Source organism: Zingiber officinale, chromosome 1A, assembly GCF_018446385.1.
Source record: "Zingiber officinale cultivar Zhangliang chromosome 1A, Zo_v1.1, whole genome shotgun sequence".
NCBI classification, from domain to species: domain Eukaryota; kingdom Viridiplantae; phylum Streptophyta; class Magnoliopsida; order Zingiberales; family Zingiberaceae; genus Zingiber; species Zingiber officinale.
Window position 1 is genome coordinate 5,361,971 of NC_055987.1, and position 23,877 is coordinate 5,385,847.

Sequence of the window (23,877 nt, forward strand, 5' to 3'; positions counted from 1 at the left end):
CCCACACTGATCCAATAGTTGTCTAGATGTGATGTGATTGGGGCTCACCGTTTCATTGGCATGTATGTGTTTTTTCGATGATATCTATTTACCTTTTCATAAAAAAAACTAGGGGTTCCCACCTGCCTCGTATTCACTTAGTCAAACTTATTAAAACTACAATAACCTTTAATTTTGAACCCTTTATCATTATCAAAACTTGAGTTCAATCATCTAGTATTTCCTACACCAACACTTGGATGGTAGATTGCTACATAGAATGAATTCCTAGGGAATAATCTCTTGGAAAATACAATCTCTCCTAGCTAAAGAGGTTGTTCGCAAGCACCTATCATAATCCGTCTCAAGTTATATGAAGAGAGATGAATTATGGAGTCAATTTATAGGTGACCGTCAAATGACTAATGAGTGGAAAGTATTTTTTTTCCTAAGTATATGCACCCGCCACCCATAGTATATTTAGAAAATATTATGAGATTTTATATATGCTATTAAATCACTTCTTGGTATAATTTTCAAAAATATGAAAGGTAAAACGTAATCTATTACATATTTACTGTACAAATATTTGCAAAATAAGGGGCAAAATGTAATTGCATCCTTCTGTCCGCCCGAACCGAGAGAGTTGAACTAATTTTAATCCCAAACTACCGTCGCGATCGCCAATTCCTCCCGTGCCCTAGACGCTCCCTCTCTTCTCCCCGCTCACTGCTTCACGCTGCCCTCGCTTTCCTCCTTAGCCCCGCACGCATCCCGTAGGCGATCTCCTGCCCACCTACCAGAAGCTCCGGCGATCGCCCTCATCTTCAATCGGTACTTCTTCTCTTCGTGATTGGAACATCGAGCATGCATCCCCGCGTACAAGTTTGCCTTTTGAACTTCAAACGGTAACATTTTTGTTATTTTGGCTGCGATATGTAGCGCCCATTCTCGTTCCGAGCAATAAATAGGTCGAAGGCACAAATTGGTTTCGTTTTGGATCTTTTCCCGTGATTGAATTGTAATAGTTACATTTCTGTAACTTGTCACTGTGAGTTTGAAAAGCATTGATTCCAGAACCAGAAATCTGTGCACAGCAACACTTCTCGTAGCAAGATTTCATTTTTATAATCGAATTCGTTTTCTACTGCCCCTGTTCTTTTCTCCTGGAAACGATGTCTTGACATATAAGATGAATATAGCTTGGCATTTTTTTTATTCTGTAATAGTTGTATTTTTTCTTACGATACAAAGTTTGTCATGCATGCTAGATAGTGATTATTAGACCCAGTTGTGTTTCACGGTTATGTACCTGTTAATTCATGTTAAAGAAAGAAAGTAAAGAAAGGATGTCCTTCACTTGGATCATGTCTTCACTCAGACTCTCAGAATGTGTGTGGGGTGCAATCAACTGCCACATGGCTAATCCAGCTGAAGCATGAGCAATTAAGGGAACAGATTGTAATGGATATGAATTTACATTTTAATTCTTAATCTGAATTTGATGCTATATATTTGCTTTATCAAGATTATTGTTAATTGGTGATATTTTGGTATTTGAGTTGTTGAGTTATAATGGGTTTCTTTTGTGACATAAAAGCAATAATATATTCTTTGGTTGTTTACTATGTTTTAAACTTTACTCTGTTTCATTTTTTTTTATACTGCTTTCAGCAGAAGTTGTAACAAACAATAGGAAGACGTCAATTATTGCATGGTGGCATAATCATCAAATGACTGCAGTGGTGCCATTTTGTTACCATATGTCGAAATTATGAAATTAATGGAGGTACATTGTGACACCCATCAGCATGTTGACAAACCATTGTTGGAAAGTAGCGAACGTAAAGCAAAGGTTCGTCTTGAGTTGTTAAGGAGATTGACTAATGATCCTGAGTTGTGTCATAATACTCTTAGAGTGAGTCCACCGGCGTTTGTTCAACTTTGTAATCTTCTAAGAGCTACAAAACTTGTGAAGGCTAATAAGAATTCATCAGTGGAGGAAAAAGTAGCAAAATTCTTGTACTTGATAGCACATGATGTAACCACTAGACAACTTTCATTTTTTTTCCGACGGTCAACTAGAACTATAAGTACCCATTTCCATGAAGTTCTAAGAGCAGTTATTAGCATGCACGAGAAATTTATAAAACAATCAGATCATAGATCAGAACTACCACCAGAGATTGGCAATAGTAGTCCATTCACATCATATTTCAAGGTAAATTCATGATGAACTCTATCAATTGCTAACCGTCATATGTGTTAACATCCATTTAATTCATGGATATAAATGCAGGACTGTATTGGTGCAATTGATGGTATACAAGTTAGAGTAAAGATACCTAGTAAGGATGCACCGAATTTCAAAGGAAGGAAAGGATGGCCTACAACAGACATTTGGGCAGCATGTTCATTTGATTTATGTTTCACGTACATTCTCACTGGTTCAGAAGAGACTGCATCAGATTCAAGAATTTTGAAAAATGCCATTATAAGAGATGAATTGGTAATACCAGAAGGTATTTTTCTATTGAGAAAAAAAAATATCTCTAATTCACTTTGAAAGAGTTTAACAAATATTTCCATCATCTTATTCCTATAGGAAAATTCTACTTAGTTGATGATGATTTCATGTTGAAAAGTAATCTACTTGCACCATATCCTAGAGTTCGTTATCACTTGAAAGAATACTCGCAGTGTGGTCCAGAAAATGCAGAAGAATTATTTAACCTTACACATGCATCCCTTCATATGGCAATTAAACGTGCATTTGGGGTGTTGAAGAAAAGATTTCCTATTATAGCTAGTGGAACTGAACCAGATTATCCTATTCGTACCCATATCTGTATCATCGTAGCATGTTGTATTTTGCACAACTTCTTAATGGGTGTTGACCCGAATAACCGATTGATTGAAGAAGTAGATGCAGAATTGATGAATGCTACTATTGGTAGCTCTGCTGCTATTGGTCTTGGTAATGAAAGACAAGATGAAGAATTTAGAAGGGGCATGCTATTGAGAGAAAACATAGCTAGAGCAATGTGGAGCGATTACACAGTTAATGAACTTATTAAGGTTTGTTATTTATTTCATCATGCATATTTCTTTGCAAATGTTTCTATTATGATTATATCAATGATGTGTTTTTTATTCTAATGTAAATATAGGAGAAACCACAGGTAAAAGAATGGTGGACAGCACCCATCCACAACTACGACAAGTTGTATACACCCTTTGCCCCTGATCGTGCAGCAGCTGAAGATGTTTTTGCTGGTGCATTCTTCAACACCGCTCCTGAAGAGGAGACTCCACAAGACCCATTATTGGAGTGTAATGGTGTCAATTTTATAAAACCATCTGGTGAAGGAAGCCCAATTTTAGATGACCAAATGCCCAGCAAGTTCAAGAGGAAAAGATCAGCAATGAATGAGACAAATGATAAAAATCTTCAGGATTCAGAAATCAGACTACTTCGAATAGCAACAGCTCTTGAAAAAGGTAAACTCAAGATCAAGGAAGTTGACAATCCTACAGCTGAAGAGTTCTCAAGAAAGGAAATTTTTGCAGAGCTAGAAAGATTGCAAGTTGATTCTTCAAAGATCATAGATGCATACTTGCTCCTCTCAGCAGACAAAGAGAAAACAAAGACATTTTTTGGAGCTCCCGAATCATACCGATTGAGTGTGATTTATAAGATGATGTCTCAACTCTGAAAAGGACAAGTTAGTATTTGTGTGATGTGGCTTTGTATGAACGTCTCCTCTGCATGGTTGCTGGTTTTGAGACTCAACTAGTAAATATTTGTTACTCCAGTTCCTAGTGCTCGAGAAAAGTGTAATTGTTTTTTGAGTTGTTTTTAGTTTGCTAATTATTTGTCGATAGTCATGCAACGTTACTGAATTCCAGAAGATTTAGTCATGTTCTTTTTGCAGCTCATGCTGGTCCTACCGTAGCAAATTATCTGCTACAAGAGTTCCAAGTTCTATATAGATTGTGTGGAGTCTTTTCAAACTTTGTTATAAAAAATTGCATCGCATTGTCACTAGCTTGGCAGTGACTATATAAAATTTTTTTCCCCCCTATTGTTCTATTTTGAGGTGGAGAAGAATCTTGAAATAAAATTATTACTTTGTGATAAAAAAATTACAAATTCAAATCCTAAAAATAACCTCTTGTATAAATTAAAATAAAATTACATACAATGTAACCTTCCTCAAGACCTCACATGACTGTAAACTTTGTGCACCGGATTATTTTTTTTTTTTATCTTTTTTAGGTGGAATTTTTGCATTCCAATTGCACAGATTTTATAATAAACCTTTTTGGCCATGAGTAATTACTTTTCATAATAGTTCTTAATCCAAAATCCACTTACAATATGAAAATAACTATTGTCAAAAAAGGTAGGGGTTTAATATGCGTTTCAATCCTCTCTTCATAAAATTCTAAAAGAGAAAAAAGGTATCAGAAATAGACTTTGGAACATGATATGTTTCCAATTTTTTTTTAAGCAATTGAAACAGATCCCCAAGTTTTTGAGAACGGCTTAACCCCAAAACCTGCTGAATATACCCTTCTTGTCCTTCTTCATCCTGTTATCAAGAGATGGGAAGTCAATCGAGCTGTAAGCAATGTCCAGGACGATTGGATTGCATGGAACCGCTTGGAATGGAGGTGGAAACTGGGCAATGCGTGCCACGACTTTGGAATTGGGTTCGCCTACTGCTGATTCATAAACATCAAGTGTCTCCAAAAGGAACTTCTGCTCCTGCATAAGAAAGCTCCCAATTTGTCAGTTTGAGCAAATGCATGTGTGCTATTTCAATATATGTAAAACTAAGAACCAGAATATTTGACATTTTATGAATAGGTATTTCTATAATGAGTAGAAACGATCAAAACCTTTTTCTCCTGTCCTGCCAATGAGATGGCTGAAACCCTTTTTGAAAGATTTTCTGGTATCTTCTCCTCCTCCATGATCCCAGCTGCATGTTCAATACAAATGCTTGATCTGCAGATGTCTAATAGTACCTTCAGATCTTGGGCTAAAGCCTGCCATGTTAATGAGCATCCGCAGTGAGTAAAAAATAGCAAATTTATTTGTCCAGTTAAATATCTATTTGTCTCATTAGTAAATTTACACAAATAAGAAAGCTTATTCATTTATATCAGGCTTTCAGTCAATCACGGCAATCACTAGAATTCCATTTTTGTAGCAAGCAGGCTTAAGCATAGTTGTAGTAACATACTCCATTGTAGTCACATAAAAATGGAACCAAGATTATGAGGCAAATCAATATCCTAAAATAAAGTGTGATTACCATAATTAAGGACTAAACAAGTTTTAGGATACTATATATGGGAGCAGGTTTGAAAAAGGATCTTAGAGTGTCTATGGTTGGGCTGGGAGGGTCTCTTAACACCTTTTTTCTTCCCATCAGAGTTATTTCACAAATACTTGTTGAGGTGAGGGAGAAGAGGGAACAAACACACTTGAAGAGTGCAGTGCAACAGAGAGTTGTATGCTGCATTCGGGAAGAATGAATCGCTCCCGAAAAAGAATATATTGATTCTCTCTCAATTGGTTGGATCATAGGTGCGACGATTTACTTCACAGGCGAGTTCTCTGGTTCAAGTCCAGGATGGACCAGCTGCGCCAGAGAAAAGAATAGAAGAAGCGTCTGTAGGATTAATCATTCAAGATAAACTAATCATTCAGGATGAAATCTGCATCTAACCAGTGATGATGTTTAACCAAAAATCATTGCTGATCCTACAAAGCAGTTAATTATGGAGAATTATATTTCTAGTTGTTTACATAATTTTAACAGAAGTACTCTTCTATCAGCACAAGGCGTTACCATAAAACCATCATCCCGACTACACAAGTTAGAAAAAAAAAACATAATAACATAATCAGGAATACAAAAAGTGCTAAACAAGAAAAGAACCTGATCAGGATTAGTTGCCATTTGAAGCTTCTCTAGGGCATTATTTGCAAGAGAACGTGCATGACAAAATAACAAATATGCTTCAGCCCTTTTGCCAGCTGAACTATAGGATTTAGCCAAGTAAAAGCACCTGTAATTTTGAGAAAATAGTTTTAACAGCCAAGCTAACAGGGGCCCTAAAAATTGTAATGAATGCAAAAATCCAATAGCAATATTAAATTAGGCATGTAGCACTGAAACAGGTCTTGATCTTCAAATACAGCATGGTAAATTAATCCATTCAGTTTCCCTCCCAAAAGTACAGATAAATCTAATATTTCTGAAGAATCAACTAGGACACACCTTTCAGCTCTAAACACTGAACTCTTAATCTCACATTCTTCAACAAATGCAACTTCTTCAGAGTTCCTGTTCTTCCCGGAACTGACTAAGTCAGATAAATCAGATGCATTCTGTCATTAGGAAAGGATTAGTTCCACTTGCACACTCAAAAGAGATGGGAAAACATTAACTCTGGTAACAAGCTCAGAGAAACACTGAGAATCAAATGATATTAACCTGTATTAAGAGATCATATAGGCGAACAAGTTCCTCTGGTTTTGTTACTTTATCAACCTTGTCATCACGGTGTTTTTTGAATTTACTTTTAGCAATGACAACCAGTAACTGGTTGCGTTCGATGGTGCGCTGTGTTAAAACAGCACTTACTGCCTTATCCAGACCATTTAAATCATCTTTTGCATTCTCAGCATTCCCTGCAGTAGCCTAAAATCAGAATGCAGTTAGATACTCACATAAAGAACTAAATCTAAGAAAGCCCATTTCAAACTCATCGTTGAAGAGTTTAGTAGACATTGACATGCAAGAATAATTCATACTCAAAATCCAGACTCATCCAACAAGCCAATCACATAAAAGATTTGCTAATCTAGACAAATATGGAAATTTGAGGCTAATTTAGTTCCTGGTTAGAAGTATTTTGACATGTAAATAAAAGCCTCATAAAGCAAGAGCAAAAGATGAACATGATGTTAACATACCAAGTCACTACGGATGCAGCCTCTAGCATCATGATATGCAGAAAATATTTTGTCAAACATGGCAAGCTTCTTCTCTGCTGGAAGTGAATCTGATGCTGACCCATGTAGATCTTTCTCTAGCTCCTGAGCTGATTAAATTTCTCAAGTAAGAGAATTTTTGACAAATATTAAGTAATTTTACTCAAAATGAAATGCAACATGAAGTAAATTACACAAGACAGGCTATTGATATAAATCTTAGGGAAAGGATCAAAAAGCTTTGTCATGCTAATTTCATGAGTGCAAGCACAATATATTCTGTGTGTATATATCACCACTTATCTATAGATCTGTAATCTCCATGAGAAATGGTTGGCAGGTAATGAACTCAAAGTTTACAAGGAACTAAAAAATGTAATAGTTTGAATGTATTACATACCCAAAAACATTTATTTATGTTCATGAAAAATAAAAACACAACTCCAAAGAAACCGCAAATAGAAATTAGAAATCAAACTCACAAGGTAGAGGCTGTATGCAACATACATTCATTCATTCTCAAAAAAACCAAAACAGTTAAGGAGAACAAACAAGTACCCAATGAGCTGGCTTCTTATTCTACCAGATACTTCAGAAATTTCATGAACGTATCCTTATTTACATTTTTTTAGGCGTACAACTGTCCCTAATGAGTATTCCTCTTATCATGTCATATGTGAAATATAGATTGAGAAGAAATGTAAGTTAAAAGCGACAGCACTTAGCCATTAGATCAGAAAAGGGGTAACCTCATATAGATCCCTACAAAATTGTTGATTTAGTAGCTCCAATAACAATGATATCCTTAGTGGAAAATGTATGATTGTGAAATCAGGCATATCTAAAAAAATTAATTATGCATTTCAATTGATGTTAAGATTGTTAAACAAACAAAAGAAAATATAACCTGAATAAAGATTAAATCAATATTTATTCTAAAATTTATTATGAATTAAATTACTATCAATAATTACAATGATATACTTATATTAATTTAATTTGAATTAAAAGATTAGATTATTGGTAGCATATATGGAAATTTAAAATATCTATAATGGAATATATGAGATTTTATGTTTGTAACTTTATGATGACAAATATTTAATTTCCTAATTTTCAAAGGATAAATGCTCAAAACCACTTAGAAAGATATTCGGTGAATATGTTATATAATGACTAAGAAAAATAAGAATTTATCTTGCACTAATCTTTTACATAAAATATGTATATTTATTGCAATCTATACCAAAAAAGTGAAGGGCAACAAGAACACCAGTAGACAAAAGTTACGACTGTGTAACAAAGCATAACTGTGTTATCATACTAATAAAATCTTAAGACATACATAGTAATGAAATCTCTTGAAAACATAGAAAATCATTATAAAAAAAGGTGCAATGGTTCCTCATTTTTTCAACTAAAGTAACATGTCACAAACCTTTCAAAATAGAAACACGAGTCTTAGCATTATTGATAGGAAATCTGTGACCGAGCCAATTGAATTCTGTCATTGATGCTGCTTGTTGAGATCTTGCCTCGGCCATCACAGCCTAAAGTTACAAGACAAATGAAGATAGCTTGAGCAAGTGGGGAAAAAAAATGGGGTGAAACAGTTTTTAATTACATCTCACTAGTGTTTAATATCCTAGTATTAAAATAGAAAAAGACATGAAATAAATCAAATACAAAATTGTAAGGAATCAGGATAAGTAAATGGAATAAGAACTGAAGTTACAGCAAACACTGACATGAAAGCCATCATAATTTTGATGAGCATTCAAATGTATTTGACTTTCAGTAAGGATGTTAATAAAAAATGTGTGTTCAAATGTACTTGATAAGGTGGATGGACTGAGCTTGGTGTTTTGATATACAAAACGATAGGTGTCATAGTTTATCCAGCAAGTTGTTTATTTGAATGGATGGATGATGAATAAGCAGCATTCTAATCTTTACTCTTTGTTATTAAAAATATAATAAGATGAATGGATGATTAAATTTCATAAAAAATGACTACAATACAAACTAAATTTTCCAATTTTTATTTACTCATCACCCATGCTATTTCCCCTTTATCTCGTTGCTTCCCTTTTCCACTAGAGGCGTTTATATGCTCCAAACCAAAACAAACTGACCTGAGCATAAATAGACCACATTTTAAGTTGCAATTTCGTTTACAAGCTGAATAGCACAGATTGAATCAACCAAATAAAATTTTATTTGCAATTTCGTACAAAGTAAACCAAGCCAATCAAATTTCTTCTTCATTTAGATCAAACCAAACCAAAGTTCTTCAATTTGATCTGTTTCAATTAGGTTTGAATTGAACTTGTCTAATTTTAGTTAATTCTTATTAAATATTTAATAAAATTTTAATTCCATAAATACTAAATTTACCAAATTTATTAAAAAAAACTCCGTTCTTTCAAATTTATTTGGTTTCAAATAGTGAAATTAAACCAAATAAAGTTTTTTATAAGTATTATCAAACAAACTGAACTTTAACTGTTTTGCATGGAAACCTCTAAAAAACCTCTCTTCACATTTAACTGATGATTAGTTTACACCTTAGCAAATCATTATTTTGGTGCAGTATTAGCATGAAAGGTTAACTAATATTCAATTCCCAATATGAATAACAAAGTTCGTGTTGACAAGTTGATCGTGAGAATTCATATTTTCTAATACTCTCACTTCAATAAATATGATTAAAAGTTTAAAACTATTATAGATTGGGAACAAGTCACATGCTTTGCAAGGGGCTTTTGCTTTGATGAGAGATAAGGGCTACAATGGAATTGTATTAAATTCCATAATGGTCTTTTTGAAAACAATAGTAGTTAATTGTCGATTCTTCTTTGATGTGCCCAATCTGGCAGATCAAACACGAGAAATAGTTACAATATTTTATTTATTCACTTCACCCACTCCAAATGGATGAAAATATTAGTATTTCATCCACCCTACCATTCATCAAATCACTTATCCACCCAACTAAACACAGCCTAAAGCTCACAGCCTCAATCCATTCTAGAACACTCCTACTTATCAAAAAGTTTATGCCATAACAATTAAATGGTGATTGTACAACAAACTTAAAGAACAAGCACAATTTTCAATTATAAACAGAGAAGTATATAGTTCTAGGTGGCTAAGATAGACTATAACTAATCAACAGATGCATATAAGCACACACTAAAGAAACAAATAAAAAAAAGAAAAGCATATAGGAAATTTAGAGAGTAGAAGGAGAAGAAACAAATCTACCTCTAATTTAGATTTGAAGAGGTCTAAGGCCGGTCCTTCCATTTCTCCAATGTCAAGAAGCTCCGAAGTTTGCAATTTTGACTCACCTACTTTATGTAAACAATATCTGATACTGGGTTCTAGTTCTTCAACACGTTCACGGCATAAAACTTGATTTTCTATGGTTCCATACTTTCCAAGCTCTTCATAAACAGCCCTTCAAGGGAAAAAAATTTAGATTTGATCAAAGGAAGCTGAAGCAAGAAGAAAGTATTTCAAAACAAGAGTAAATAACAATCAAACAATAGGATATAAATCAGGATAAGAAACAACTATGATTCATAGGAGCAACCCAGCTGAGAACTAAGCACCAGTCATGCCAGGCACAATAAAAACCATAGATCAGACTGAAGGTAATTAGTTGGACATTTTGATTTCTGTAAACCTTGCATTCTTGAAGTTCATTAATGCAGTTTGCCAATTATGATCTTGTTCAAACAATAGAGATCCTTTCATGTAGGAAGCATATGCCTGCATGCAAAAAATCTGGCTCAAGATTCTGCAATTTGATGTATGTCTGATAAAAGATGCCAAAAGAAAGATGAAGAAAAAATGTCGAGACCAGAAGCAAAGTAAATTGAGGAAGAATGCTCTTTCATACATTTTCCAATGTGATCACAACAGCTAAAATTGTTTATAAAGGAAAATCATTCCAACATCAAATTGCACTAAAAGGGAAAGGAAAAACATGCAAAGTCAGCTCTCTCATTGTTCAAGCCACTTTTCTCCCTTTAGCAATGTAACACCCTCCAAATCAGCATGATTAACATTACACAATAACAAGCCAGTAAGGTGATGACACAGGCAATGCTACAATCCGTTGACATAAATGCATGTACATGGATATGCTACCCAATGATCTATATACCAATGTAGTACCATGCAATTATTCAAACCAGTGGTAGGAAAAAAAAGGTTGGAACACTACTTCAGCTTCAAGAGAAGTTCTTGAATCTCCTTTAACAGCACAGAGCTGTGAAAAAAGTGTTGCCCATTTAACAGCCTTTCTCAATCTACCAAGCAAGTGAATGCGTTGACGAGAATTTGGTCCATCAGGCAACTGTTTTTTCTCCATGGCATAGCTCCAGGCTCGCTCAGCCATGTATAAAACAATATGGAGAAACCTATAAATGAAGCAGTCAAAAACATATATCAATAGCTCTGGAAGGGTGTAGATCCATCATCCATGAACATATAAATACAAAAATCCAAGGTGCATATGTGGCATTTACAACCACATGATTGCAATTTAAAAGAACACTTCAGAAAAAAATGGTAAACAAGCTGGATCATTTGAGTACTCATTATATTAGGAATGAAAATTATCCCCTATGGATAATGTGAAACAATATGTGAAAAAAAATGATTTTGTAACCATCAATATCCCTAAAAATTACACAGAAAATATTTCCATAAATCATGGAATTCTGATTCCGTAAATTATAGGATACAATAGTGTAGCTAATTTCCATAAAAGGTTATTTACTTTTTTTTTAGAAAAGTATGTTATTTTATAAAGAATAAGTAGTGTTACCAATCTATAAACAGAGGTTAAGATCTAATATATTAGATAAGTTGTTGAATTAATACAATTTTCAATTTTCATCACAACCTTTTGCGAAATCCATAAGTGATTACTCTATGTCATAGTCATAATTTCACGTTATACAAATTGAACCTCAAACTAGTAAAGTATAACTGCATTATTGCAAAGTTCAAGATTATTTCATACTTAAAACTAAAAGTCAACTGACCTTAATCATATTTGAATTTTCCATGTAAATTTCAAAAAATTTATCATGATTAATTGCAACAAAAAAAAATTGTAAGATCAATAAATGGTCATTCATGTAATGGTTACAATGACAAATTACACAAATGAACTTAAACTATCTAGGAACAATCATTCATCGTTCTTACAAGAAGAGACCCTAATAACCTAGATTCAGCTAGGAATCATACAACAGTGAGTTCAGCAAGATTTATGTAGAACTTGAGTAGAAGCAACTCCATTTTTCCTATCTTGTAACACTACTTGGTTTGTTCTTATTTACAAATTCATCTCTTATGAGGATACCATCACATACAGGGAAAAATCAATGGCACAGTCTCGAAGAAGCAAGAGAAAAATAATAATAATGACAATTAAACAATATTAATGTCTATAGTTCAACTTTCTTTGCTAGAAAAACTCCCCCCAATGTCAGGTGTATTCAAGTCTGAGAAATTTAAGAATAATATGCCACCAAATAATTTTAATGATACAGGTACATAGAAAAAAAAAAGTAAAACCCCTAGCAATTAGTAGCTCATTGATAGACAATCAAAGAAAATATGTGACTTCACAGATAATGTAGCATACACTAAATGTAACTGAACAGGTATAACACAAAATTCTTCTGAGACAAGGAAGAAATGCAAACCTCACATCAGTGACAGTGGACTCTGTTATTGCCTTCCGTGTATATTTACCACGACCATGTAAAAATTTCAATGACTTATACAATCTTCTCAAGCGTGCAGTGCAATATCTCCTACAACACCAAATACTCTTCTTAAGACAATAAAAACAAAAAATAATAATAATCATTTTAAAAAATGGAAACACAAAAGATGGCAAGCACACCACAAATGATTAACAAAAATCTGATAGAAAAAAGTGTAACTGATAATTATAATTATTGGACAAAGGCATACTATATCTACTGGGATTTAATGCAATATTTATTCCTAAATTTAGGATAAATTATAATTTAATATTATTTGCCACGTGCAAACCATCAGCAAGACTTGAATGCCTGAGTCCAAACAGATTTCGCTTTAGACGGATTTCATATCAAGGTTAAAATACATATAAAAGAAAAATAATGCTAGCAATCAGATCCTCAACAAAAATAGAGAAACATATGTTCATTCTTAACAGTGGAAGAAAAATGCTTAATCTATGCATAGATCCAACCACACTTTTCTCATGCATGTTTATCAGAGAAAAAAACTTTGCAAATCTCGAAAATACAAGTAAACTGACTATTATAAGTCTGGCCGTACCGTAAAAAGAAATTGATGAGCAAGAGTATTCTCATTCCACGTCATAGAGCATACTAACAATTTCACATATAGAAAATCCTCGTGCAGTCAATCGAACAAACAGAACATACCTGTACCGAGTGTAATCTCGGTGCCTCAAACCGTGCTGCATCTGAGCAGATTTTACTAGCTGCAACACTGACAACAAAAAAGAAGAAGCCGGATTGTTAAATTTCACGAAATGATTCTCAAATCCAGAAAGAGCGTAAAGGATCGCAGATCAACGAGAAGTGGTGGGAGATCGAACCGTTTATGGAGAACTTGGGACTGATCTGCTCCACAGCGACAGGCTTGTCCTCGTCGATCTCCATCGCCGTCGCGTCCTTTTTCGCCATGATTCTTCCGGTAGAATATCAGAGAAAAATGATCCTTCGGTTCCAATCTAGGGTTCATGTACTCTGAAGATCTGCTGGCCGTTTCAGGGTCGGTGCGGATTCGTAAACGGATCCTCATCGAATGGTTTGAATCCTATAACAAGACCCGACGAGATCCGAGTTAGTCCGGGTCGGATATGATACGTAAGTGGGGCCACAACAATAACGAGGAATATGGGCCTCCTCTTCGACGGCCTCAATACGTAAGTGGGTCCGTACGTGACAGTTACTTGAGGATGACCTCAATGAACTCATTTAAGTCTTCGGTTAAAGCCACGCAGACGCAAGTGAGAACCCGGCACTCGCTCAAGCTGTCGACTACGCCGCCTCGACGACCCAGTGGCAACGCCACTGCGGAGGGCACCCCGCACGTGACGTGGCGAAACTATAACACTGAAAAAAAATTGGGAAAAGAAAGAGAAAAATAAAATGCCGCCTTTCTTCTCGCTCACTGCATGTTCGATCAAATGCTTCAGAGCTAAAAGGAGGTGTTAACATAAACCTAAATCGTCGAGCGGAGATCGAAGATGGAGAACAGCGCGATCCCAGAACCGTGGGTGCACCACCGCCCCTACGCCTTCTCGGGCGACAGCGACGCCCCCTCCCTCCTCTCTGGCTCCACTTCCTCAGTCGTCGGCTCCTCCCACCCGAGGCCGACTCACCGGGATGCGCCTGCCGACGGGCGCCTACCGAAGAAGCGCAAGTCGCAGGCCTCCAATTCCAAGCGCTCGCCGGTCGCTTACTTCACTGCGGACCCGGCCCACTTCCGCGAATTGGTCCAGCGAGTCACCGGCGCCACCTCCACGGCCGCAGGAGCGTCCCCGCTGTATCCGCCGGAGGCGGCAGGGAACTTTCCTCTCCCGACCCTCGACGAATCATCGTCGCTTGATCCGGCCGGCTTTGTCCAGCCTGCGGTTTTCGGACCTGATCCGGCTCTCGCTGAGTTCGATCCGTTGCTTTTTGTCTCGGGTTCTCCGACGCCAGAGCTGGATTTGTGGGGCGTTTTGTGAGCGAAAAATCTGTTTTTTTTTTTTAACAGACGTCTGATAGGCAACGAACGGCTTTAAACCGTTCAGTTCATGAAGCGTCAGAGCTGTGTATTACAATACCAGATCGTAACTAAAAGATCTTATTTATAAAAAAAAAAAAAAACAGACGAAAGAAAAACTAAAATCAAGTTGCTCTGTAGATTCCCCCTAACAATTAAAGATAAGCAAAAAAAAAAAAAAAAAAACAACAACAACAACAACAAAATTCCGGTCGTTGATTTTTTAGAAAACAAGAGAAACAGCATTTGTTTTTTTTCAAACATATCTTTATACGAAAAATAATAGCATAACAGATATACCGAACCTTCAACAAAATTAATTTTAAATTCTAGTTAAATTAAAATTTAAAAATCTCATCTCATGTCTCAACTCTCAATCTCTATACGCCAATAAATTAAACTCAGAAAAAGAAACAATATTGCTTCCTTTTGTTATTATTGTTGGTCCAGCTCACTTATTGAAATAGCGAACTAAACCTGTCCCCAGCAGAGAACTTCTCATACAAATACGCAAAAGATCAAATCCACTGCCAACAGAAAGATGCAAAATCTAAGTTGTGCAACCAAATGCTAATACAAAATTCAAGATACATAAGCGAAGAATCTTCCGACTGTTCAAATATAGTTATCATATAAACAATAAAATACAACAACAGTCTGATGAGTCTGCAGTGGACACTTTTTCTAGCTAATTTTTAAGTCAGTTACGTGACACAAGCAGCACAGTTCGATTTGAATGTTATAAATAATTCTTATAAATAAATAGCTAATACAACCATCACAGACACTGAACCAAATGGAACTTCCAACTTTCTTTGGTGTGTCTTAGCCCATTGCATACCTCTGGGTCCAGCTCCTAGCGGTGGTCTCGTACTTGGTCCTATCTGTCTTATACATATGGGCAATTTCAGGAACCAAAGGATCGTCTGGATTTGGATCAGTTAAGAGGGAGCAAATTGACAGCAGCACCTATAAGGAAAAATTTATAAAAAGCTCTCAATGATCCAATCGCACAATAAAAACACGTCATAGATTCCGATTATTCAAAGTCGGAAACTTGGATCTCGAACTCTAAGGTATATGTATTTACTAGTCACATACAAACCATCTTTTATTCACATCAATTTCATTATTCTCCTAAGGTTTCCATCTTCAGCTCTGATCAATTCAAGCTATATATTAACAAATAGAATTTGATTGTTTTTGACATTTATACAATCTTACTTTGTTTTTAATTTATTTTATCATTTATTGAGATTATCTAGGTGTTGTCGGACAGTAATCATTTTTTTATTTTAGCATTCCTAATTCTTTCCTAGTTATATTAGCATTCTCATCAAAAAATAGTTTTACCATGATTCTGCAAACAATGCAATATACAAGATTGTAGAATCATGCAGATCCCGTGCAAAAGTCTATTCAGTAGTTTTGATCCAAAGGCTTTTTTTAGTAAAGGTCGAGCAAGGGCATAACTCATGAATATAGCAAATTAAAGGATAGGCAGTCAACTTACCTGAACGTAGTGGTATACACTACTACTAGCTGATTAGGGTGAGCAAATTCGATAAGATAGATTATAGATAGATATAAACAACTTTCTAGGATAATTTATAAAGGGAAAGAAAAGGGCACCTTGGAAATAGTTAAAGCAGGACTCCATTGCTCCTTTAATATGTCCAGGCAAATGCTTCCATTGCTGTTAATATTTGGATGGAAAACCTTGGTCCTGAAAGCAACCTGCCGAAGGTGTCCCCAATAAGTGAGCAAATACATAATGTTTAACTGTTATTGACAATTTGATTTTTTAACGTGATCAAGTGAAATGGTAATCCTATACCTAAAATGTGCATCAGATGCAACAAACATTTTGGACAAACACAGCTTGTGCACGCCAGGTAATTTATCCTTGACCACAAAAGACTAATGGCCCAAGCATCACAATTTCCCTTCTCTTTAGTTTGACTTTTCTTTAAAAAAAAAATAAATTGGAGACTAAGAAGATCAGATTTTTAACCTAAATTTTCATGGCATAACTTTGGTAAATACAAAATCAGTCCTCGACATTGACACCATAACAATTCAAGCCAAAACTTCTGAATACTTTTAGCTTATCCAAACCAATTTAATAGTCTAAACCTTCTATTGGTGAACAAAGGTGAATATTTATTTATTATCCACTAAACCCTATTTTCATAACCACCATCATATGCAGCCTGACAACCCTAATTTGACCCCACAGGTCATCCGAGTTGGTATGTGGTGGGATGCTTGCCACATGAGGTCGCGGGGTCGAAACTCAGGGTAGTCGGGGCGTAAATCCCCGATCCTTGTGCAACTCACCTCACCTGCCACATGCTCGCTCAGGATGCTGTGATTTACCTCCCTCGTGATGGCCTTGGGTCGGGTGCGGCGGGGGCGCTGGGGGCGAGCGATTTCGCCTTTTTGCCACATGACAACCCTAATTTGACCAATTTCAATATGTACACCATTTAATTCAAAATAAACCAACAACACTAGACTTCCATACCTATGGTATTTTTTAACATGGAATGATTATATCCACTCATATCTGAAATTTTAATATGATGAACAAAATTTAAAAATATAGCCTTCAGTGCATGGTTGCAGAAAAAAGGAAAATATAGTTCCATCCACCATAAGGGGGCTAACAAGTTTCCTAGTATCATATGACGCTGCTACTTTCTCTCAGTTTCATGTGACCTTTACTACAACGATACTGTCGATGGATCAAATTATTCCGTGAATTGGATTTCACTTGACTGTTTACGGCTCCGTTGCATGTGCTCGGGGTAGTAGTTTTATATAAATGTATCGCCGTATTATTAAATATTTTACTTTAAGTTCTTTTCTCTATAAGAGGAATAGAATAACCCGATTCGAGCGTAATGATCATACGTTTGTAATGCATTGTATGTCTCATAATAGGTCCTTCTTCTACCATTTCCGGAAGTCAATGACTATGCATAGCTATTACCTTGACATCAAAGAAGAGTTCAACCCAATACTTTATTTCTGTCCTAGTTGATCCTGATTCGACATTAGAAATATATTGATTGTTCCGAATAACCAAATACCTTTTTCAGTAAATACTGCATATTTGATTCCATACATAAATCCATTTGCTTCCCTATGAGTTCCAGTATCGATAAGAATTCTAGTTCTTACTATTCATATGTCATGGTATGTTATGGATAGATGATGAGATTCCATTGATACAGAGCCAATTCCAGTAGACATATCAACTGTACAAATGAGATTCTATTGCTGAATTAACTGAAATTCTGAAACTGTAACAGATATTCTTTATTGAAAAAGAAATTACAATTACCATTTTTAGATTGAATTAAATCCAGATAGACTTAGATCGAAGAAAATCAATAGACTGAACCTGATTATCATATAATCAAGAAGCTAGAACTAATCCTAAGACTACCATCCAGGGTTGCATGGAACTTTGAGGTCAGGGTTGCGTGGAACTTATCCATCTAACAGAATGATTTACTATTGGACTAAATCAGGTGTGTGGTTTGCTTGGATCTAACTTTATTTTTTAATTTAAAAAAATAATGAACAGTGAGAATTATAGAAGTTAAACAATAAGTTATTAATCAGCAGTTTATCCTACAATGTGGTCAATACAGTAGCAGGAGTTGCCGGAGCCATTCAAACAATTATCAATGCATGGGTTGGAAGTATAATAGTACACGTGTTTGGATTTAAATATGAAAAACCCCAATATTCTCATGTTTCTATTGAGCTTTCTCATAGCATCCATGACTATCAGTTTGGAAATGACTCACATAATATTATAAGCAATCACTATCAAAATAAGGAGTGGCCTTTTTGGCTTTCAGCAAGAGAGATGTCTCTAAACTCCATGAGTTCAGAATAGTAAAACTAGATGTCTCCAGATCATTGTACATCATAATCCTCAGGTGCACATCATTCTCTTGTTATGAATCATATGATGTGATGAGTGTAGCATTGGCTTCACCAAGTTAATATGTGAACCTCAAAACAAATGAAGAAATTGATAGTAATAGAAATGGTTCTTTTTTCACTTTGGTTAAAATCACCTTAGGTGGCTTAAATGGATAATCTGGAGGGAAGTGGATGGTGACGAGAAAAACACCCCCTGCATATGGACTGTCTGATGGACCCATTATCGTAGCTTGCCAGTGGAACATGTCTTCAGCCACAGGGCCTGAAAGAAAACAACTCAAAATACCACTTGATCCTCTGTTGAAATAGTAAGGCTTGTTTGAACCAAGAATGTGATTACAGAGCTTAACAATCCCAAACCAACCAACTACTACAGAGTGTCTTCTAAATCAGCAAGTTATTGCTATGGAGCATTGCATTAGTGTTACTGAACAGTAAAGTACATTATGTATTGGAGCATTATCAGTAATAACAACTGGAGCCACCAACTCTCAAGTCTCAATAATGAAGGTAATAAAACCTTAACAACAGTTGTACTTGTAAACTTTTCCACGTGATCAGGAAAATATTCTACTTTGCAAGCCAAAAGAAAAAGAGATTGGTAATTACAGGACACAAACCATAAAAACTGCACCAGGAAAGAATAACAGAGCTATTTCAGCGACATATTTTCTTTAATATATAAACAAATACTTCCTGGTGTATGCTTATGAAAAAACAAATTATGTCAGCATCCACACATGCTATATTCCTGTTCTTCATAAATAGTCGATATTAAACATTTAATGGTATCACTGTCGTCATACCAACATCACCGTATTATTCCAGATGCAATAAGTTAAAACATGGTTTTCTGAAGACTATGCATTGTGTAATGTAATATAAACTTTTAGATATGTAACAATCCTATATATCCCAGAAGAGCAAGCTTGGCACGATCGGCGACAGTGGATCTAAGATTGTTTGATATGTCTTTTAAGTTCCTTAAGATTCAAGCTGTTCATAATTTTTACCCGAGATAGAACGTAATCCAGTAATGATCTAAAGCCAAAGAGCTTATGTTGACAAAAAAAAAAGAGAGAAAATGGAAGGAAGAAAAGAAAAGGAAAAAAAAACAGATACAGATGGGAAAGACCAGCGCTGCAAGAGGTAGGAGGATCCTTCTGCAGATCCTTGAGTTCTTTGATGATCCTCCTCGAGGCCATGAACGATGATCTAATCGTTCAAAACCTGCCAAAATCAAAGATTCAAGAGCGTGAAGGGAGCTCGATCGAGATAGAAAAGGACAGGAATCCAGAGAGAAATAGAGGGAGAGACTTACAACTCGCCCTTTCCCTTTGTCGCGGCTGGAAAGGGCAAAGCCGAATAAGAAGAGGAAAGCGGACAGAACTGCGGTATTTTGACGCGAGTACGATTTAATTTAAATGATCCTTTCCTTTTAGGACCACTCATACTCACGGACAAATCACGTGATGATGATTTATTTTTATCAAAAAGAAAAAGAAACACTAAGCTGCCAAACATACTTGTGCTGGATTTGCTCCAATATTTACAGAAATAAAATTAAAATTTTTTTAAACAATGTATATTTTGATGGGACGATAGACAGAGGTCTACTTGATATGGGGTTAATGTTGGATCGAGATCGTGTTAGAGGGGGGTAAATAGTACTCGTGACTTTCACACGTTTCGTAATCGGAAAACTATCGATTTATAAAAGTATCGGAGTAATGCAACGGAACTTTTAAAGACACAAAAGACAGACATCAAGATTTACTTGGTTCGGAGCCTTGGGCGACTTCTACTCTAAGGCCCGTGATCGTTAATCGCTTTCGGTGGGCAATAACTATAATATCGTTAAATATTACAATTTTAAAGTACAATCTTAAATTTGAAATGACAATTATACCGACGAAAAATGACAATCTTGAAGCTTCGGATCGTCGGGGACTTGTCGTAGCTCAACCAGAATGTCTCGTTAGCAGTGTACTGAAGAAGGATTGCTTTTTTACTTGAATTGTTAAGTTGCTGGTCGAAGTGGCCTTAAATAGCTTGTTGAGGGCACCTCCAAGCCTATTCGAGGCGCCTCCAACTTGTCGAGTCAGTCGCACGGATCAACACAGAAGTGGTCGCAGCTTATCTGGTTGAAGGCACCCCCATTACCCTTTGAGGCGCTTCCAAGCCCGTCTAAGCCGCCTCCAGATCCGTCCGAGGCACCTCCAGCCCTGTTGCGTGCGCTGTATTTGCCTTGCACCCAAGGCGCCTCAAGCTCCATGAGGGCGCCTCGGGTACTGTTTATTCGAGGTAAAAATTTGTGTTTTAGTACCTACAAGATATGTTAGTCCCAAGATACCATGCAGCACAATGTTAGCACATAACAAACATAATAGATGAAATGTTTGACAACCTCTAAGTTGTCCAGTTCTTACTTCAGATTTTCAATCGGAACCCCTAAGTCAAACCGACGTCTATTGTTCCCTCTTCCAGGGAACGCGTCCTCACCTACTCAACTCAGGAGAGCATACATGTTTGCTAGTCCGGTCCTCCAGATCGATTGGACTTTCTGCCTAGGGTTATCACCCCTTAGAACCTAGGGTTACTGCCCCCTAGGATTTTTCTCCACCTAGGGTTACCACCCCTAGAACATAAGGTTACCCCCCTTAGAATTTTCCTCCACCTAGGGTTACCACCCCCTAAGACCTAAGGTTGCCGCCCCTTAGAGTTTTTCTCCACCTAGGGTTACCACCCCCTAGAACCTAAGGTTACCACCCCTTAGAATTTTCCACCTGCCTAACCACAGTTAGGACTTTCCTGAAACCTCATTCAAGCACGTTAGAACACAAATAATCTTAACTTTGAATTCCTTTGTCATTATCAAAACTAAGGTTTGATCGTCAGATGCTTCCCGCACCAACAATTTCCTCCTTTTTTATTATGGAAACCAAAATTCAAAGTTAAGCAAAAGAATAATAATGAAATGATACAAAGCATTACCAATCATAGACACAAGCATAAAGATAGCACAAATACAACGATAAGCTCCCCCTTAATTATAGTTCCCCCTTTTAGAAAAAAAAAATTAAATTTTTAAAGCTTTCTTTGAATTTTCTTATACTCTCCCCCTTTTCCATATATCAAAATAACTAAGGGAGAAAAAGAAGGAAAATAATTGAACAAAAATAGGGGGTTAAATAAACGTTTAGCTTTTAAAGAGAGAAGGACCATAAATGCTTTTAAATAGAGGATTAAACATGCTTTAATAAACACTTAGCTTGTTGGAATTAAAATTATTTTGAAAAATACTTAACTTGAAAAACTTGTAAAATTATAACTAAGGTCATTTTTCACTTTGGAGAAACAAAACAACAACAAAAATATTCTTAAAGTCCAAGCATGAGTAACTAAAAGGTAAATACTTAGATTCCTTGGCTACATGTCTAACCATTAGCTACTAGTTGATTACCTAGAGGGCAACAACTAAGACTGGATAGCTTAACGTGATTAATATATGTTGGTATTTATTGTCCAGACTTGCTGCGATGCACAATAATAAGCATTCTGAAGTCTAGACTGTACCCTATGCATCTCACCCCATTCTAAGTGTATCAAACACAAACAAGTTAAGCCTAGTGTACTTGTGAGATGTTCTGGCTGAAAACTAGGGGAACATGATTTCTAGGTGTAAAATCCTAGACTAACCCGGATTTTTGAAAAACTAATAAAATTTGGAATTTTGAAAAAAGTGTTTTTCCTAAGATTTAAAATAAGTTGAGAAAAGTAAGCAGAAAATGAGTTCTATTCTACTAAGCACATCCCTATTTGTCTTCTAAGTGAGTTGAACTCAAGTTCAGGTAAGGGGTTTGTGATTATGTCAACTAGGTTTGATTTTAACTCAACATAGTTAAGTACAATATCACCCTTAGCTACGTGATCCCTTACAAAGTGGTGTTTTACTTTTATATGTTTAGTCCTTGAGTGGTGAATTGGGTTTTTGATTAGATTAATTGTACTTATGTTATCAATTGATATTTTAGTATTCTGATATTCTAATTGGTAGTCTTTTAGGGTATGCACCATCCATAACAGTTGAGATGTACATTCAACTAGAGCTATATACTCAGCTTTAATGGTAGATAAAGCAACATAGTGTTGTTTTCTGCTTGACCAACTTACTAGGCACTGGCCTAAAAATTGACAGCTACCACTTGTACTTTTTCTATCTAACTTGCACCCGACATAGTCTGAGTCAGAGTAACCAGTTAGATCAAGGGTGCAAGATCTAGGGTACCATAATTCTACATTTAGGGTCCCTTTAATATACCTTAGTATTCTTTTAATGAAGGTTAAGTGAGACTCTTTTGCACAAGATTGGTATCTTGCACACATACCTACTGCGAAAAGAATATCTGGTCGGCTCGTAGTTAGGTATAGTAGGCTCCCTATTGCATTTCGATAATATTTCAAGTCTACTGATTTACCTTCTAAGTCTGAGTCAATTTTAATATTAGTGGTCATAGGTGTGTTAATATTTTTTGAGTTTTCCATTCCAAAATTTCTAACTAGTTCCTTAGCATATTTAGTTTGATAAATGTAAATTTCATCTTTGGTTTGTTTAATTTTTAAACCTAAGAAAAAGTTCAGTTCACCTACCAGACTCATTTCAAATTCATCTTCCATTAATTTGATAAATTCTTGTAAAAATTTGGAGTTGGTTGATCCAAAAATTATATCGTCTACGTAAATTTGGGCTACAAAGAGTGTTGGATCTATTTGACCTTGGTTGAATCCTTTTGATATTAGATAGTTGGACAAGCATTCATACCAAGCCCTATGAGCTTGTTTTAGTCCATATATGGTCTTTTTTAGTCTAAAGACATGATTTGGATATTCTAAGTCCTCAAATCCTGGGGGTTGACCTACATATACCTCTTCTTTAATAAATCCATTTAGAAATACGGATTTTACGTCCATTTGGTATAGCTTGAATCCCTTGTGTACTGCATAGGCCAGCAGCATCATAATGGATTCAAGTTTGGCTACAGGGGCATAGGTCTCATCATAATCTGACCCTTCTACTTGATTGAATCCTTTGGCTACTAATCTAGCTT

General features: G+C 35.8%; 4 protein-coding genes across 7 annotated transcripts; 2 read left to right on the forward strand and 2 right to left on the reverse strand.

Moving 5' to 3' along the window:
• The first annotated feature begins 608 nt into the window (after window positions 1-608).
• Window positions 609-3,913, forward strand: LOC122016344. Of its 4 annotated transcripts, none has more exons than XM_042573620.1 (5): window positions 609-887; window positions 1,654-2,200; window positions 2,279-2,501; window positions 2,585-3,057; window positions 3,150-3,913. In XM_042573620.1, the coding sequence occupies exons 2-5, from the start codon at window positions 1,754-1,756 to the stop codon at window positions 3,693-3,695; spliced, it is 1,689 nt and encodes a 562-aa protein (XP_042429554.1). In that variant the 5' UTR covers window positions 609-887; window positions 1,654-1,753; the 3' UTR covers window positions 3,696-3,913. The 4 variants fall into 4 exon arrangements, with proteins under 4 accessions (XP_042429554.1, XP_042429545.1, XP_042429561.1 ...); XM_042573611.1 differs by having other exon boundaries at window positions 1,657-2,200; XM_042573627.1 differs by having other exon boundaries at window positions 609-813.
• Window positions 3,914-4,373: 460 nt separating this feature from the next.
• LOC122016371 (signal recognition particle subunit SRP68-like) lies at window positions 4,374-13,824 on the reverse strand. Its single transcript, XM_042573645.1, has 13 exons — window positions 13,632-13,824; window positions 13,456-13,522; window positions 12,721-12,831; window positions 11,226-11,421; window positions 10,683-10,768; window positions 10,259-10,454; window positions 8,430-8,541; window positions 6,974-7,101; window positions 6,492-6,698; window positions 6,276-6,385; window positions 5,934-6,063; window positions 4,885-5,034; window positions 4,374-4,750 (listed from the first exon to the last, which is right to left on the reverse strand). Exons 1-13 carry the CDS (start codon window positions 13,717-13,719, stop codon window positions 4,529-4,531), a joined length of 1,803 nt encoding a protein of 600 aa, XP_042429579.1. The 5' UTR covers window positions 13,720-13,824; the 3' UTR covers window positions 4,374-4,528.
• Window positions 13,825-14,285: 461 nt separating this feature from the next.
• LOC121996179 (calmodulin-binding protein 25-like) lies at window positions 14,286-14,768 on the forward strand. The gene has a single exon (XM_042550035.1). It carries the CDS (start codon window positions 14,286-14,288, stop codon window positions 14,766-14,768), a length of 483 nt encoding a protein of 160 aa, XP_042405969.1.
• A 650-nt stretch (window positions 14,769-15,418) lies between these two features.
• On the reverse strand, window positions 15,419-20,216 carry LOC122016377 (ubiquitin-conjugating enzyme E2-17 kDa-like). The gene is made up of 5 exons (XM_042573659.1): window positions 20,091-20,216; window positions 19,905-19,999; window positions 18,904-19,031; window positions 16,439-16,543; window positions 15,419-15,775 (listed from the first exon to the last, which is right to left on the reverse strand). Exons 2-5 carry the CDS (start codon window positions 19,972-19,974, stop codon window positions 15,632-15,634), a joined length of 447 nt encoding a protein of 148 aa, XP_042429593.1. The 5' UTR covers window positions 19,975-19,999; window positions 20,091-20,216; the 3' UTR covers window positions 15,419-15,631.
• Between the last annotated feature and the right edge of the window lie 3,661 nt (window positions 20,217-23,877).